Raw genomic sequence first — 18,029 nt, 5'->3', positions numbered from 1 at the left:
AAATGTCTGTGGGGTTTGTAATTATTGAACCAATGAAAAACATTAACAAGAGCTTGTGACAAAAATAATAACTACATTGGATCCATTTGGAACACAGGTTTCTGTTTTCTGGAAAATAACAACAGTTGTGGACATACAACAACAAGGTTCCTGTAATTTCACAGTCCACAATACATGTTCTATCAGTTCTCGTGACATTTCCTCTTCATCTTTTGTTCCAGGTGAACTTCCTGCGTGCTCCTTCCTGCCCAGGCTTTTTCCTCTCTCTCACCCTGGGGTCTGGAGTCAACAGCCCAGCTGGAGAGAGAGAGAGAGAGAGAGAGAGAGAGAGAGAGAGAGAGAGAGAGAGAGAGAGAGAGAGAGAGAGGATTATTTTGTTGCATAGAAGACACATGACATGTACATGTCAGTTTGACCCATTTAGAACCGAGGTTGATTAAAAAAGGCTTCTAAATCCAGCTTTCTGAAAAACCTATAGGTTTCTACATCGGTGGTGCTCAACCTATTTCATGTCAAGGACCTTATCTGTATTTGGCCGCTTACCCTCATCTCAAAATATGTTGTTCCAGGGACACCCCCCAGAAACAAAGATATGAGTTAAAAACGTTCGCTCTGAAATAATATCTATTCAAAGATTTGTGCCACATTATCACGATTTAAAAATAATAATAATTGCAGATCTACAAGCTCATAGCGTGGCACTCGGTGCAGAAATACGAAAAGTAGCTGATTTACAAACTCACAAACCGGTAGATATGTGAGCATGTAGATCGGCTATTTTAGCTATTTGTGAAGAGGTGTGGAGGGGAAAACGTTTTTTATATTTGCCTATAATTAGCTTGTTAATTTTTATTGGTAACGAGCACCTGATGGATCGATCAGGCTTATCGTGTCGGGTTCTTATCATTTTCTATTATTTTGTGAAAAGACAGGAGGTGACAATAACCTCTGAACTTATTTTACTAGGGCCTTGAAATTTAGTACTTTTCTAAAAGACGAAAGGCAATTGACCTTTTTACTTTTGGAAAATAATATTGAAGAAACTGTTAGCTGGTTAATGTGTGTACCATCACTTTAAAGCGTTTTAACAGGCTTGATAAGCCCAAAGCTTGTTGATACCGGGTAGTCAATAAGCTTATCAGGTTATTTTTTCGGGTATCAGGTTTCTAGCTCCATCCCTAATAACGACATGGCCAAAATAGGGGCACCAGGTTGAAAAAGTGGTTACGGAACACTACAAAACACATTTGTGGTCACAAAAAAATTATCTTGAATTAATAAACCAAATAAAAAGACAAAACGTGCCCACCTTGTCTCATGGTCTCCATGTCCCCCTCAGGCAGGAAGCTGAGCAGACAGCGCGAGAAGGCCAGACGCAGCGCCCCCACCTGGCCAGAGCGGCCGCCTCCGCTCACCGTGCAGTCCAGGTCGAAGCGGCCGAGCAGGCCCATGAACTGAAGGGGGAACATCAGCTGCTCCCTGGAACCACAGACCAGGAGAGAAGAGGAGACCAGGAGACCAGGAGAGAAGAGGAGAGAAAGACCAGGAGAGAAGAGAAGAAGAGGAGACCAGGAGAGAAGAACAGAGAAAGACCAGGAGAGAAGAGAAGAAGAGGAGACCAGGAGAGAAGAGGAGCAATGGAGAGGAAGAAGTGTTGATTTCGATAGCCAATTTAGATTTTAGTTTTAGTCATACTGTATTCTCTTGAACAGTTGGCTTTGTCTGAGGCTTAAAAGTTCTTTAAATAAATACTTTTTGAAACGTCTATGGGAAAAATGAACGGGGGGATTCCCTTCTGGGTCGCTCGTCGTCATGAAAGGGGGCTCAATTAGATTTTAACCAATCTCTACTCTGCACTCACCTGTCCTGCAGAACAGGGAAGTAGTGGAGGTAATCTTGACCGTTGACCGTGATCCGTCCACAGCCGCTGTCTCTCATCACCACCGAGCTGGTCGATGACTTCCTCCTCCCTGAAGGTGCACGCACACACGCACAGCACACGCACACACACAGTCACACACACACACAATCACAGTCACACACAGTCACGCACACAAACTAGCTCCATTCTCAATGTAGAGTGGATTCCTTCCCTAGCCCCTTAACCTTAATGAACCTCGACCAAACGCCTAATCGTTCACTTGTACCAGGAAAAAAAAATATGGATTGCTAAATCTGTGCTCATGATGCAGCATCTTCATGTTCCTTGGCTTGTACATTCGGGAAAGAAAGGCCACTCTTTCTTTTGTATACTTTTTGACCATATTACTTTTCAGGATTCAAATTCAAAAGTAAATGATTGACAAGCTCAATTTATTTTTGAAAAATAATTAAAAAGTGTCGAAAATCTTTGAATATATCTTCTTTCAGAGCGAACGTTAACGATTTTAAGAAGACCCAATGTTATTCTCCATAGAGAAAAATGTCTGTGAACCAAGGGATGAGCGAGTGACGTCAGGACTTTGGCGCTCTATGTATTTTAGCACAGTGTGGGACGACCACGCATGAAAGGCGTAATAAATGAAAAACAAAGTTCCACTAACTGTCGTCCTACCTTCCGCCGTGCTGAAGGCTACTCCCCGCTCGTCCTTCTGCAGCGGGGGGACCACCTGCTTGCTGGACTGGACCTCCAGGTGGCACCGATGGCGAAGGATGAACTCTTCCTCCGTGAAGCCGTAGGGCATGGACAGCATGCGCTCCATCAGCTGGATGAAGCGTGTGTACTGGACACACACACAGGCACGCACACGCACGCACAGTCGCACACACACACACACGTTATTTTAAACTTTACCTGTTGAAAAATAACAGATCTAAAATCCTGAAAATGTGGTGCAAATCTTTGAACATATATTCTTCCACAGCAAATATTTTAACTCATATCTTTGCTTCAAGGTTTTTCAGAGAAAAGTCATGATTTAGAAGACATTTGTAGAAGCTGGTCTCAGGTATAAATGGGTTAACCCATTCTGGGCGGGAACCCCTTTTGGTGTTTGAAGCATTGTGTTATACTTTAGCTAATGAAAAATAGCAGATCTACAAGCTCATAGCGCGTCACTGAGTGCCGCGCTATGAGCATGTAGATCTGCAATTTTTTGAAAAATTGTGAAAACGTGGTGCAAATCTTTGAATATATATTATTTCACAGCGAACGTTTTTAACTCAAATCCAGGGGTCCCTGGAACAACATATTTTCAGATGGGGGTCGGCAGCCAAATGCAGATTTTTTTGAAAACCGTCATGATTTAGAAGACATTTGTAGAATCTGGTCTCAGGTCTAAATGGGTTGAGAAAGAGAGGTGGAGACGAGAGGAGATGAGGAGGCGGAGCTTACATCGTGGTCAGAGATGGACTCCACTATCAGGTCACCCAACTCTTCTTTTATCAACCACCTGCTGCCTCCTAGAGAACTGTGACACACACACACACACAAAATATGAAGCGAGCGATCATCAGCGACTTATATCGTAATCTTAGAGGTAAGCAAGCAAAAATATGTCTCCCGGGTTTTGTCTGGAACGGAAGGGGGGGAGGGGCTTACAGAGTAAAAGCGGACATATCTTCCCAGCACCCCGAGCTTCTTATAGATAGATAGATAGATAGATAGATAGATAGATAGATAGATAGATAGATAGATAGATAGATAGATAGATAAAGCAAGGTGGTAACCGCAAGGTTGCAGTCCGAACACTGTGGGCTCCCCCAGAGTTAGTGTCGAAGTGTCCTTGAGCAAGACTCTGAACCCCTAATTGCTCCCGATGTGCAGGTTGGTGCCTTGCATGGTTTCCGCCGCCATCGGTGTATGAATGGGTGAATGTAATGTACTATCTATGTAAAGCGCCTTGGATGAAGGCGCTATAGAGCGTCGCAGTCCCGCCCCCTACCAGGGCCCAGGAAATGATTACCCGTTCATTTTCCTCATAGACATTTCAAAAAGTATTTATTTTAAAACATTTTAAGCGTCGTACAAAGCCAACTTGAGTTGTGACAAATCATGACAACAAACAACATGGGCCGAACAAATAATTAGAAAGAAGAAAAAAACGGCAGGTTACAACACTTTTTTGTTGTTGTTTTTTTCACTTATAAGGTCTTTAAATAAATACTTTTTGAAATGTCTATGGGAAAAATGCATTGGGAATTATTTCCTGGGCCTGGCGTCGTCATGAAAGGGGGCGCTATATAAATGCACCATTTACCATTTACAGTGTGTAGTACAGTATGCATTAAATGTGTTTTATAATGGATAAAACATTACAGTGTGTAGTCCAGTATGCATTTAAATGCGTTTTATAATGGATAAAACATTACAGTGTGCATTAGCTTACATGGGCTTGGTATCCAGAGACAAAAGGCCCTTTGCTCTGAGACGATCCTGGTGATTCTCGATGTTCAGGACTTTACTGTAAATCTCCTGAAACACCCAATGAAGAGAGAGAGAGAGAGAGAGAGAGAGAGACAGAGACAGAGACAGAGAGAGAGAGAGAGAGAGAGAGAGATACCATAGCGTTACTTAAGATACAAAGGCTGAAACCATCTGTTTATGAATAAAAAACAAAAAAAAATAAAATAAATGAAAAGGCATTATATGTGTCTGTGTCTGTGTACGTGTGCGTGTGTGTGCGTGTGCGTGTGCGTGTGCGTTGTGGGGGTGATATTAACCCATTCTGGGTGGGAACCCCATTTGGTGTTTTAAGCATTATGTTATACTTCAGCTATTGAAAAATAGCAGATAACACATCTGTGGACAAGAGATCCACTATAAGTCATTTTACAATTAGTTGCATGCTGAAAATAGCCGATCTACAAGCTCACAACGCGCCGTGAGCTTGTAGATCGGCTATTTTCATCAAGGCCCGCCCAAATACATTTTGTTTGACTAAATCAACTGTAGATTTAGTCGACTAAAATCTCATGATATTTAGTCGACTAAAACTAGACTAACACTAAAACATTCCAGATGACTAAAATGTGACTAGAACTAAATGAAAACTATTGAAGAGACTATGACTCAAATCAAAATTTGCTGCCAAAAACAACACTGATGCCAATAAAGCTCCTTTGAATTGAATTGAGACAGCCAGATGGACGGACAGATACAGTAGAGGCTACGCAAATAATACTACAATGGTACACACACACACACACACACATAACTAATTTCCCTGTCAATTATTCACCCAGATGTTTGTTTAATTTCTCCTTAATAGAGTGTGCCTAATCCTCCTCCACGGAGAGAGAGAGAGAGAGAGAGAGAGAGAGAGAGGGGGGGGGGGGGGGGGGGGGGAGGGAGAGAGAGAGGGAGAGGGAAGAGAGAGAGGGAAGGGAGAGGGAAGAGAGAGAGAGAGAGAGAGAGAGAGAGAGAGAGAGAGAGAGAGGGAGAGGGAAGAGAGAGCGAGAGAGAGAGCGAGAGAGAGAGAGAGAGAGGGAGAGGGAAGAGAGAGAGAGAGAGAGAGAGAGAGGGAGAGGGGAGAGGGAGAGAGAGAGAGAGAGAGAGAGAGAGAGAGAGAGAGAGAGAGAGAGAGAGAGAGAGAGAGATGGGGAGGGAGGGAGGGAGGGAGAGAGAGGGAGAGGGAAGCGGTTGGAAGAAAAAGCAAACATCAAGCTAAAACCAATTTTCCTGTTAAAAAAGAGAGGGTAATAGAAAACCAGAAAAAAAGAAATGGGGATGAGGGTGTGCGTGCGTGCGTGCGTGCGTGCGTGCAATGGCGGAGAATGATACAAATGGCCGGTTAGATGAAAGGCTGAGCAGAGGGAAAGGGAGCGAGCCCCCGTTACAGTTACAAACTCATTATATTGTAGTGTTTAATAAACGCCCGGTCCTCTATTGTAGTTTTTAATAAATGCCCGGTCCTCTATTGTAGTTTTTAATAAACGCCCGGTGCTCTATTGTAGTTTTTAATAAACGCCCGGTGCTCTATTGTAGTGTTTAATAAACGCCCGGTGCTCTATTGTAGTGTTTAATAAACGCCCGGTGCTCTATTGTAGTGTTTAATAAACGCCCGGTGCTCTACTGTAGTTTTTAATAAACGCCCGGTGCTCTATTGTAGTTTTTAATAAACGCCCGGTGCTCTATTGTAGTTTTTAATAAACGCCCGGTGCTCTATTGTAGTGTTTAATAAACGCCCGGTGCTCTATTGTAGTGTTTAATAAACGCCCGGTGCTCTACTGTAGTTTTTAATAAACGCCCGGTCCTCTATTGTAGTGTTTAATAAACGCCCGGTGCTCTATTGTAGTTTTTAATAAACGCCCGGTGCTCTATTGTAGTTTTTAATAAACGCCCGGTGCTCTATTGTAGTTTTTAATAAACGCCCGGTGCTCTCCACACACACACAGCAGAGCCTCGGTGTCATAGGGTGTCATAGGAAGGTGTCATAGGGCATGGGTTCCCAAAGTGGGGTCCGGGGACCCCTAGGGTACTTGAGGGGGTTCCAGGGGGTACCTAGCTCAATTAGAGATATAAGGAACCAAATGGACCCTTATGGTTCTGTAACTCAGAGAGTGTACAAATGGACCCTAACGGGTCCATTTGGTTCCATTTGTTCACTCAGAGTTAAATGAACAGTGGTTTTACAATATAAATTGGGGTACCAGAGATAGAAATGCCATTAAATCGGGGGTCCGTAGTATAATGTGTGTGTGAAACTGGGGGTCCTTGAAATTAATATGTTTCGGAATCACTGCTAGAGCCGTAAACTGGCATATGTTTTCAAATGGGGAGTCCGTGGCCTAATAAATGTTGATTTGGGGGTCCTTGACACGAACAAGTTTGGGAACCACTGTCATAGGGTGCTGCTCACTGGGGAAAGGAATACGTTGGAAATGACTTTAACCCATTTAGGCCTGACATGGAAATTAAAAAATGTCTTCTAAATCCCAACAGTTTTCTGAAATACCTCAGTGTGGTGCTCAATATGTCATGTCAGAATTATGTCTATTTGGCCGACGACCCCCATCTCAAAATATGTTCCAGGTTCGCTCTGAAAGAATATATATATAAAGATTTGCGCCACATTTTCACGATTTTTTCAAAAATAGCAGACCTACAAGCTCGTAGCGCGGCACTTGGTGCCGCGCTATGAGCTTGTAGATCTGCTATTTTTCAACAGCTAAAGTTAAAACACCAAGAGGGGTTCCCGCCCAGGATGGCGTAATGCGACGTCGTGCCCAACTGTACAAAAAGCCACAGCCATTCATTAATACTTGGTTTAGTTATTTCACTGTATTCAGAATCAGTTTCCAGTAGTGATGGGAGATTAATCGGCACACACACACATCGGTATCGGACGATTCTAGTCGCTTTTAGATTAATCTGCATCGGTTTGATTAATCGGTCCAATGAATCGGTCTGTTTTTACAGATAAACAACCCCAAGGTAACAGCTTGAACAGATCTACAAGCTCACAATATTAATAAAAGGTATTAAAGTTAAATCGGACTTGTCTAAGCCTGCAGTGCAGACACCCTCTTACATGTATTTTTTCAGAATGGACAAAATGTGACTAAAATAACTAAAATAAGTTTCATTTCAAAGACTGACTAAAACTAAAACAGAAATCTGCCGCCAAAAACAACACTGCTTGATATGAAAAAGGTTGTCTCGCTTCTGGGTGAAATATACAAAAATAAATCAAACGGACGAACCCCCCCCCACCCCCACCCCCAAAAACCGGGGTCTGGGGGTTCCGGGCGTCTCCCTCCCAGGGGGGGGGGGGGGGGGGGGGGGGGGGGGGGGGGGTCCGTCTATAAAGGGCTCAGCGGTGCGGTGAGGGAGAGGTTAATGAAGCAACGCTGGCTCCCTGCCTGGGACCCACAGTGAACCACTTTACACATCACTGCCCTCTCCTGGCAGGACTCCTGTGGTGCGTGCGCGTGTGTTAATGCAGTGTATAAGTGTGTGTCTGTACTGTGTAGGTGTGTCTGTATGTGCATGGGAGTTTGTGCACACCACACACACACGTGCGCATGTTTAGTCTGTGATAGCATTCTATATGCAGGATGCAAAACATGTACACGCAAGGAGTGAGAAAAGTTGAGGGTGGGACTCTGAGGAGAGGAAAAGTGAGGAGAGGAGAGGAGAGGAGAGGAGAGGAGAGGAGAGGAGAGGGGAGGGGAGGGGAGGGGAGGGGAGAGGAGAGGAGAGGAACCAGGCCTGCACACAGACAGACAGACAGGTCTGACATACCTATTTAAACCAACAGCAGGGGGTGAGAGCAGACTGCTGCAGGGCACAATAGAGTGCGCTGTGTGTGCGTGCGCGCGTGCGTGCGTGCGTGCGTGCGTGCGTGCGTGCGTGCGTGCGTGCGTGCGTGCGTGCGTGCGTGCGTGCGTGCGTGCGTGCGTGCGTGCGTGCGTGCGTGCGTGCGTGCGTGCGTGCGTGCGTGCGCGCGCTGCAGAGACAGAATGACACGAGTGTGTGGGCCCGGACCCAGACTCCATCCCAGAAAAAAAACACACACACACAGCTGGACAAAATGGGTCTTTGTTTGGACACACAGGGTCAACGCACCACAGTGTCAGCTGCAGTGTTCTTTTTGGCAGCAAATTTCTATTTTAGTTTTAGTCACAGAATAGTTCTCATTTAGTTTTAGTTACATTTTAGTCACCCGGAATGTTTTAGTCGACTAAATATCAGAAGATTTTAGTCGGCTAAATCTACAGGTGATTGAGTCTTGATGCTGGCCTTGATGCCGTCGTAATGACTGATTTTACGATTGCTGAAAATAGCAGATCTACAAGCTTGTAGATCTGCAATTTTCAGCATGCAACCAAGTGTAAAACGACTTGTGTATTTTACTTCTACTGGATCGCTCGTCCACTAGTCCCTTCCTAACATTTTAGTCTATTTTTTATTTGTTGACAAAATTGACAGTATATTTAGTCTTAGTCATCATGGCTTTGTTTTTATGTAGTTTTTTGGCTTTTATGTAGTTTGTCAGTGAAAAGAAAAGGTAGTTGACGAACATTTTTCATCATAGTATTAGTCGATGAAATCAACACTTCTCAGCAGTCAGGAGAGTATTAGTCGATGAAATCAACACTTCTCAGCAGTCAGGAGAGTATTAGTCGATTAAATCAACACTTCTCAGCAGTCAGTAGAGTATTAGTCGATGAAATCAACACTTCTCAGCAGTCAGGAGAGTATTAGTCGATGAAATAATCAACACTTCTCAGCAGTCAGGAGAGTATTAGTCCATGAAATCAACACTTCTCAGCAGTCAGTAGAGTATTAGTCCATGAAATCAACACTTCTCAGCAGTCAGGAGAGTATTAGTCGATTAAATCAACACTTCTCAGCAGTCAGGAGAGTATTAGTCGATGAAATCAACACTTCTCAGCAGTCAGGAGAGTATTAGTCGATGAAATCAACACTCCACAGGAGGAGTTAGGCTATGTACTGTATGTGTGGTGGTGACGCCCACCCTCTCTGTGAGGGGGGAGAGAGGGGGGGGTTCCCAATTCCCCGACAAGGGTGCATGCGATCCGCGAGGTCGGATTAATGTCCGAAAGGGGCTAGGGCCTCAAACACCATTTACAAACCCCAATAGAGAAATAAATAAATAAACTGTCTGCGTCACTCACTCATGCACTCTCTCTCTCCCTCTCTCTCTGGGGGGAACGAGTTAACAGTTTAGATTCTTAGATTTATTTGTGTTTATTTTTCCTTGGGAATCTGTTGGCTTTATTCAAAACAGACAGCAAGAAAGCAGAGGGAGACAGGGATACACAAGAGGGTATACGGCCGCTCTTGTGGGATTTCGTTCCAAGTCCAGCTGGGGTGGGTTGGGGGGTGGGGTAGCTTTCAAACTGAGGCAGCATCTTAACCCATTTTGGGTGGGAAGTTGGGAACCCCTTTTAGTGTTTTAACTTTTAAGCATTATGTTATACTTTAGCTATTGAACAATAGCAGATCCACAAGCTTATAGCGTGGCACCGAGTGCCGCGCTATAAGCTTGTAGGTCTGCTATTTTTGAAAAATCTTGAAAATGTAGTGCAAATCTTTGAATATATATTCTTTCAGAGCGAACCTTCTTAACTCAAATCTTTGCTTCTGGGGGAGGTCCCCCAACAACAACAATTTTCAGATGGGGGTCGGCGGCCAATTACATATAATCTTGCGGGTCCTTGACATGAAAATGTTTGAGAATGTCTGACACAGAAACATAGGGTTTTTCAGAAAACTGTCAGGATTTAGATTAGAAGCCATTTTGTAGAATCGTCCTCAGGTCTAAATGGGATAAGTTAACCTCCCCGTGCTGCGCTCCCCCCCCCCCCCGTACCGTAGCAACCTCTCCTTCACCCGGGCTGTATTCAGCTGTAGCGCTGTGCGTGGAGAACAGGAGGTGACAGCGGGCCGTCCCTTTGGGACAACGAACGCGGGCCACTTGCATTCTGTCTGTTGTCACTTTGGCCATGAAAGGGAGGAGGCCAGGAGGAGCATGGTACAATGCTTCGGGGCAGGAGGGGGGGGGGGGGGGGGGGGGTTCTGGAAGGGATAGGGGAAGACTTGGGGGCCCCCGAAAGACGCTTCAGCCCAACCTCCTCGCCTTTCTGCTTTGTAGACTGTGTAGAGCGGTACTCGCAAGCATCAGTGTGTGTGTGTGTGTGTGTGTGTGTGTGTGTGTGTGTCAATAATCATGACCCTCACTGTCTACACCATGGACAGCATCAGACCATAGACTAGAGTCTATGTCTCATATATTTTAAACGGCTGTAATATTTACAAAGGACTGTAATAGCCAGGCATGACAGAATTCTTAACATTATTGCCAAAGATGTGTCGCCTATGTTTGATTCATCTGTTGTGTTTCACAAAACCTTGTGTGAAACCAGAAATGAAGCCAATGAAGTTGGCTGTGCTTTTAGAGGAACATTTCCTTACTAAACAAGTAAAATATCAACAATTAGTACAGGCCATTATAAAACTACTCACGTGCATCAGGCTGTAGTAGGACTGTTTGCCCGTGTAGAAGAGGAAGTGGAAGGGCCGGCCGTCCGCTCCCCACTGCACCGCTGGAACGCCACAGAGAGAGAAGAAGCACAGTTGAGCCAAAACAGAATGAAAATACCTCAGTGATGTATCCCAAGGTCATCGGGGTTTCGGGTCTCGCGAACATCATACACCTCATTCGGGTGACCCAGCCGGGGTGATCAAGTCCCGACTTTACGTCCCAGTAGCTACCCTCGATCAGACCCACTAGGGAAAGACTAGGGCCACAGAATCCGTTGGAACCACTCCGGAACTACTCTGCCGGGACTGAGAGGTATTTTGTTTTTGTGCCAAACTAATGCTTGGAATGGATTCAGAATCATGGAAACCCTCTAGGTTGACACGTCACATGCTACTTAAAATATGATAAAATGTAGAAAATATTTGCCTTATATATAGATGTCAACGGTGGCCATACTTTACAGGCCATTTTCAAAACTTTCCCCTCAGACAATTCCAGGCAACTTTTTTTTTGTTATTCAGGACATATTGAAGATACAAGTTTGTTTTTTTGCAATTTGTTTGAGGTCAAATAACGTTGTTACTGGAGAGGTATGCGCATGCATAAAGTGAACGGCAAATCGAGTGGCAAATTGAGTTTAACATTGTTTAACGTCGTTTAATGCAATCAGATGGATTTGGATGCATGGGCTGTCAAGGCCAGAAAGTAGTTTTTTTCCACACGGTAGGCGTTCCCGCATAACTTACGGGTTTGATGATGATGTCACGCGCATAACCCTCTATATATAAAGTCACAATACCAACTTTGATGAGGTAGTATTGCTTGGTTTTAAAAAAAAGGTTTTCTTCATTTCCTTAAGAATTTATATTTTTAATTTCCTGAAAATGTAAATTTGGGGGTTCTGCCCAACAGTGAAGATGTGTTAATGTATAGGCTTTTTTTCCCCTTTTTTTCAAATCAATCAAAAGCTTTGTCCGTGGTGCAAAGATCACGTACCTCTCTGCTTTGGGAATATCTCGTCTGGATGCTGAGAAGGACAGAAAGAACACAACGGGAAATGTCTCTCAGAACAGTTAAAGTCAAGATCAATACATTGTAATGCATGTGCCAATAAGCTGGCGTGCGTGCGTGCATGCGTGCGTGCGTGCGTGCGTGCGTGCGTGCGTGCGTGCGTGCGTGCGTGCGTGCGTGCAGCTTACCTTCATTACAGGCCTGGCCCTCTTTTGAAACAAGCTGGAAGGAAATAGGTAGGCGATGGACCTCTGGGGAGGAGAGAGAATTACACATTATTTAAAATAAGAACAAAATAAATAGAACAATCTCAAGGTGGACTGCACAAAAAGCATTTGTTTTCTTTTCTTTCAGGGACTTTGTCAAATTCAAACATTTTAGTTTACACAAGTGTGAGTATACCTATAAGTCTAACCAGTAACCACAGACCTGAGGCCGATTTAAAAAAAAAAAAGAATGCTTCTAAATAATTCTTCTGAAAAACCTATGTTTCTATGTCAGTGATGCTCAACCTTCTTCATGTAAAGGACCCAACAAAATTATCTGTATTATCCCCATCTCAAAATATGTTGTTCCAGGAACCTCCCAGAAGCAAAGATTTAAGTTAAAAACATTCGCTCTGAAAGAAAGATTTGCGCTACACTTTCACGATATTTCAAAAATAGCAGATCTGCAAGCTCGATCAATATCTGACGATATCTGCCATTTTCTCGTAATGTTCAACCCTCCACTCACCCCCCCTATTTTCAGCAAGTGTAAATTATACCATTACGACGACATAAAGGCCCGCCAAAATACATTTTAGTCGGCTAAATCAACTGTAGAATAAACTAGACTAAAATCTTATGACAATCTTTAGTCGACTAAAACTAGACTCTAAAATGTGACTAAAACTAAATGAAAACTATTCCAAGAGGCTACGACTAAAACTAAAATACAAAATTTGCTGCCATAAACAACACTGGTGCAGAGTTCACACAGAGGGCAGGGCAGAGTTAACACTCCGATTGCCCGGAGTTATTTAATCCATTAAATCATAGCGCCCAGCAATTTATAGTAGCGGAGCACTTTTACCGACGGACCGGATGTTATCCCGGATGTGGCTGGAGCAGCTAAATGTAGCCAAAACACAGGTATGATTAAATCTATCGCGACTAGCGATCGACAACAACGGGAGGTAATCTACCACTAGCGACTGGTGTTATACTGGACAGCGGTGGGCCGTCTAACACATGATCTTTTCTTAGAATTGGACGGGATGATTTAGATCGCGAGTCATTAACATTTTAAGATTTTTGTTCTCGTAAACAGGGGGGGAACATTTTCGATGACGTCCCACTGTTACGCAACATTGAGTATTGCGCAACAGGCGCTCCTAGGCTGTGGAGCGATGCGATCCGTTTTCACATCAATAAACTTCGTCTTTTGGATAAAACTTAGAAATAGAAAAGGACGGTGAACTTCGTCCTGGGTGATTGGGGTGTTAAGAGGAGAGAGAGATGGCTCACAGGAAGGGAACAGCACGCAACGCAACGGCAGGCTTCTGGCTGTTGGATGCCATGACACTGAACAGAGAGAGAGAGACCATGACACTGAACAGAGAGAGAGAGACCATGACACTGAACAGAGAGAGAGAGACCATGACACTGAACAGAGAGAGAGAGGACAGGCTGCCTTCTGCAGCCACCGGTTCACTGAGAGTTCAACAGACCGTCCTTGTCAACAGGAAACCTCAGATGTCCACAAACAACACTGTGACTTGTCAGGCAATGGCGAGGAGGGGGGAGGGGGTGGGGGTGTGTCAGGGAGATGTGGGGGGGATAACCTGTTTTCCCAATGGTATTATTTTGGTGCAATACTTATAGTATTGCTCAGACACACTTACTGTACACACTTTCACTTTCAACACACTTTCAAAATGTTTCAGAAAGAGGTACTCTCTAGGCCCTAGAGAGTACCTCTTTCTGAAAGTCTAGGGCTTTAAGCAACTGATTGATTGATTGATTGAAATATGTATTAACAGTTTGCAGAATTACAGTGCATTTCAAGCACAAACTCAATACAAAGGCTGTTAACTGTGAGTGGACGACCCAATTAAGCATTACACTTGTTTACAAGAGGGTCCACCATGTTCAATTCCCTAGTCGACAATTCAACTAGTCGACTAGTAAATCCACTAGTCGACCTTGTTGGTACTAGTTGATGAGAAGAGGCAGAGGAAGTGTAGCGCCCTGGATTACATTAGATAATTGACACTGGGTGAAAAACAAATGCGTTACAAAATCGTGGGATAAAAAAGTTTAAAAAAGTAGCTACTTTTGCTACTCTTGTACTTGTGCTGTATTGAAGTAGTAGGATATATAAGTATATAAAAAAAACTATAACGTAAAAATTATGGAGATACAAGCCAAGGTTTCTGCCTGTCAGCGACTCAACTGCACGTGTGTGTGCGTGCGTGTCGTGAACTCTCTCTCATTAGTGAGGGAGCAGGTGCTGCCTTCATGGACGGAGCGGAGGTTTCAACTTTTAAGGTTGTCGAGACAACAAGGAGTGGAGGTGACAGGATGGATGAGGGAGAGGTGTGTGTGTGTGTGTGTGTGTGTGTGTGTGTGTGTGTGTGTGTGTGTGTGTGTGTGTGTGTGTGTGTGTGTGTGTGTGTAACTTGTGTACAGGCATGTCAGCAAGTGAGACAGCGAGAGAGAGAGAGAGAGAGGTTAGTTGAGAAGAAGACCGCTAAGAGGTGAACAGATGAGGTAACACCTGTTCCTTTGCACAATCTGCTAGAGAGAGAGACCCAGGGGACAATGTGACAGAGAGAGAGAGAGAGAGAGAGAGAGAGAGGAAAAAGAAAAGAAAAGTGAAGTGAAGAGACAGCAGAAGAGAAACAGAGACAACAACACATAGCAGGGAATGGACAGAAAGTCTGGTGAAAAGAGGAGACACCTTTTAAAAATCGATCTAAAGGGCGTTTCAAACGTGAAGCGAGGAACGCAGGCGTTGTTGCCTGGATCAATGACAGGTCTGCTCAAGAGGGGCGTGACAACGCAAGCGTAAAAAAACCCACTATCCAAGTCTGGTGAGTCGTGGGCGTGTGCACGTAACGAGCACCCGGGCAACAAATTCACGGGGCCGCGCTCACATAAATACACTTGCGTTGTCGCACCGCGACTTCTCCGAGCAAAAACGCAGGTCTCATTGAAAATGAACTATAGGCGCGTTTTATCGCTCCCCGTTTGCAAGGCCCTTAAGGCCCAAATCAATGCAACTATAGTCACAACTTTCCTACAAAAATCACGACCGTACGTTCTCAGTGAATGAGCGGCTGCCGACCGGAAGCGCACCGGACCGGCGACACAAACCGAACGCGGAAGTGTTGGCTGCATATATAACCCATTGTGTGACAGAAATGATGTTCCCAGAATCCCAACCCATGGCACTTCTGAGCTCGATTAATCTTTACTTCAAAACCAGCGGTTCAACGTCACTCTCTGACAGATTAGTTGTATTTAAATAATTCAATGGGTTCCTGGGAGTTCTCCATCAGCCAGTTAATTGGGCCTGCTGTCATGGCTGAGGAGCTTGGACTCAAACCAGGTTGGCACTGGGCTGGGCGCGCATTTTTTGGGGGGCATCATGTGCCCCGTTCTCTCTCTCTCTGTCTGCACCCCTCCCGGGTCCCACTCGCCGACCGTGTCCAAACATCCGAGGACGGGTGGCTGCTTAGCTAGCCGATGATGCAGACATCACGTCAGCTCAGCTTACACAGCCTGCCGTTAACAACTCTTTTCATTACATCCGAGAAGTGGAGCAACGTGAGGAAGCAGGCCAGAGAGTGGAGGGAAATCAAGTCTAAATGATTAGAGAAATGGGGGTTAATCGTTTGCTGAGAACTGTGTGTGCATGTGCTGCGCAGCAGTGCCCCAGCACCGAAAAATCCCCCCCGATATACAAGCTCACGCAGCGCTGCGCTGTGACGCTTTGTGAATTTGTAGATCCGGGAATGTTCGGTATATAGATATACGTAATCAAGCCCCTTGTGAAGGGCGTCGCTAATATCCCTGACACAGCACATTACCCAGTGCTGGCCCCTCCTGGCCACTGCCGGTGGATACGCGACTTAATGACAACAGCTGACAGCGCAGGCAGGCAGGCGGGCCAGGAGCACAGCCGGCACCACCAACACATCAGCTGGAATGCTGGGAGAATTATCTGGGGTCCAGTGGCTGTCTAACACGCTTTAACTGCACAAGGCATTCAGTCTCTGTCTCATTAGGGGCGAATAATGGCAGATTAACGGAGAGGCAAGAAGTTTTGGCTGTCGGTGAAAAGACATCAAAATGGATTATTTAAAATGCTTTCTTTATGGCCTCATTAAGCCTCCTGAATGGCGCATGCTAAATAGGAATGCTCATTCCAAATGGAAATGTGAACAGCCACTGATGGGAGCGACGGTAGAACAGGATGAACCAAATATGAATTTATAACGTAGAAGAACATGCCTGGCTGTAGTGAGGGTGGGTCCGAAGTTCAAAGGAAAAGAGAAAGGAGAAATATTGAATTCATTCATTCATAATATACATTTATTATATTATATATTGAGGCCACCTGATGTGGCAGAAGTTTCTTGAAGGCCAAAACTGCACCAATGACTCGCCCCGCAACTCCTTGCAACCAAACGTTTGCGAGTAGTTGCATGCAACCGTTAGTGCTGCCAGAATTGGCCAAAAATGACATTGGAATATTCCTTTTAAAACACCACATGGATTCAAACGAATTTCGAATTATTTCGAATGTCGAATGGATATGATTTTAATATGAATATTATTCGAATATTGCAGCCTAATATGCTATAAACTTTTCTCTTTCTTTATCTATATGGTCCGGTCCTGTATGGGCCGCGGTTGGTGCTGAGAAATGCGCTCTCGAGATCAAATGAATGATTCATAATTATCTTAATAGCCTAATTGTTGTATAATGTTTTAGTTTGTGGCACAGAGTCTCGCCAGAACTCACAGCAATTGTATTGTTATTCTTTTAATTCAAATCTTAATTTTATAAATTTGATTATTCTTTTATTTTTTACTCGAATATACATTTGAATATGGAATATGTGACAATAAACTGTGTTGTTGCAAGGAGTTGCATTGGTGTGACCTTAAAACTGTTTTGTTTGTTGTGTGAGAGAAACAAATTTGGTTCCATTTGTACCCGATCTGAGTTACAGACCCATAAGGGTCCATTTGGTTCCTAACTATCATTTAGCTGGGGACCCCCTGGAACTCCCTCAAGGACCCCACTTTCTACAGAGGGCACAGCAAATCCCATCCAGCCTCTCAGAAATAGCATTTTGTCTCATTGTATTAAATCGTAGCCTCGATGTATTTTAGTTTTCCTTCAAAAATCCACTTCTGGGGTTTCAGTGAAGTAATCATATGGAAAATAATTATATTAATTTTATATATAGCAAGCTCTTCTTAGAAAACTTGATATATTAACCTAATATACTGCAAGAACCTGCACGCTAGTTCTGAGAAGAAAAGGTGTGTGTGCGTGCGTGTGTGCGTGCGTGCGTGCTAGGGATGCTCCGATCAGGTTTTTTGGGACCGATACCGATCACCGATTGTTTTTCTCATGATCGGCCGATACCGATCTTGTGAAATGTTGCAAATTGTAATATTTCCAAAATGATTATATGTCAAAACCCACGTCAAAACTGTTCCTGTGTGTGTGGGGAGGATGAGGAGAATGTTTAGGCCTGTCACAAAGATGCAAAATGATGTTATATTATATATCTGATTGACATTTATACCACTTAAATGGTGTAAAAGATCAGTTTCTCCAGATAGGGTAAATGCCGATTACAGATCAGAGTGAATATCGGCCGATATGGCCGATCACCGATCGCTGGCCGATTATCGGAGCATCTCTAGTGCGTGCCTCCCTCTCTCTCTCTCTTACGTCAATGTCCTTTTGCGTGAAGTTCTCTGGGTCTTCTCCCATCATGTTGGCCAGGTGGCGTTTCCCAACGTTATATTCCTCCACTTGCTTCTGGACAAACTCCATCGT

The 18,029-nt window shown here is 44.3% G+C and overlaps 1 protein-coding gene across 1 annotated transcript in view; it reads right to left on the bottom strand.

Annotated features, from left to right (window-relative positions):
• The window catches only part of mrps9 (mitochondrial ribosomal protein S9), a 19,694-nt gene continuing 1,665 nt past the window's right edge, over positions 1 to 18,029 (bottom strand). The window contains exons 2-11 of the mRNA XM_079495418.1: positions 17,922 to 18,029; positions 12,152 to 12,214; positions 11,949 to 11,979; positions 10,934 to 11,013; positions 4,329 to 4,414; positions 3,335 to 3,410; positions 2,555 to 2,723; positions 1,862 to 1,970; positions 1,310 to 1,479; positions 1 to 297 (exon numbers count right to left, since the gene is read on the bottom strand). The exon at positions 17,922 to 18,029 is cut by the window's right edge and continues 78 nt beyond it. Of these exons, the coding sequence (XP_079351544.1) occupies positions 206 to 297; positions 1,310 to 1,479; positions 1,862 to 1,970; positions 2,555 to 2,723; positions 3,335 to 3,410; positions 4,329 to 4,414; positions 10,934 to 11,013; positions 11,949 to 11,979; positions 12,152 to 12,214; positions 17,922 to 18,029 (984 nt within the window). The 3' untranslated portion in view covers positions 1 to 205. The remainder of the gene's footprint in view (positions 298 to 1,309; positions 1,480 to 1,861; positions 1,971 to 2,554; positions 2,724 to 3,334; positions 3,411 to 4,328; positions 4,415 to 10,933; positions 11,014 to 11,948; positions 11,980 to 12,151; positions 12,215 to 17,921) is intronic.

This window comes from Electrona antarctica, assembly GCF_951216825.1.
Source record: "Electrona antarctica genome assembly, chromosome: 24".
Taxonomy (NCBI): domain Eukaryota; kingdom Metazoa; phylum Chordata; class Actinopteri; order Myctophiformes; family Myctophidae; genus Electrona; species Electrona antarctica.
This window is presented reverse-complemented; position numbering and strand designations above follow the sequence as displayed.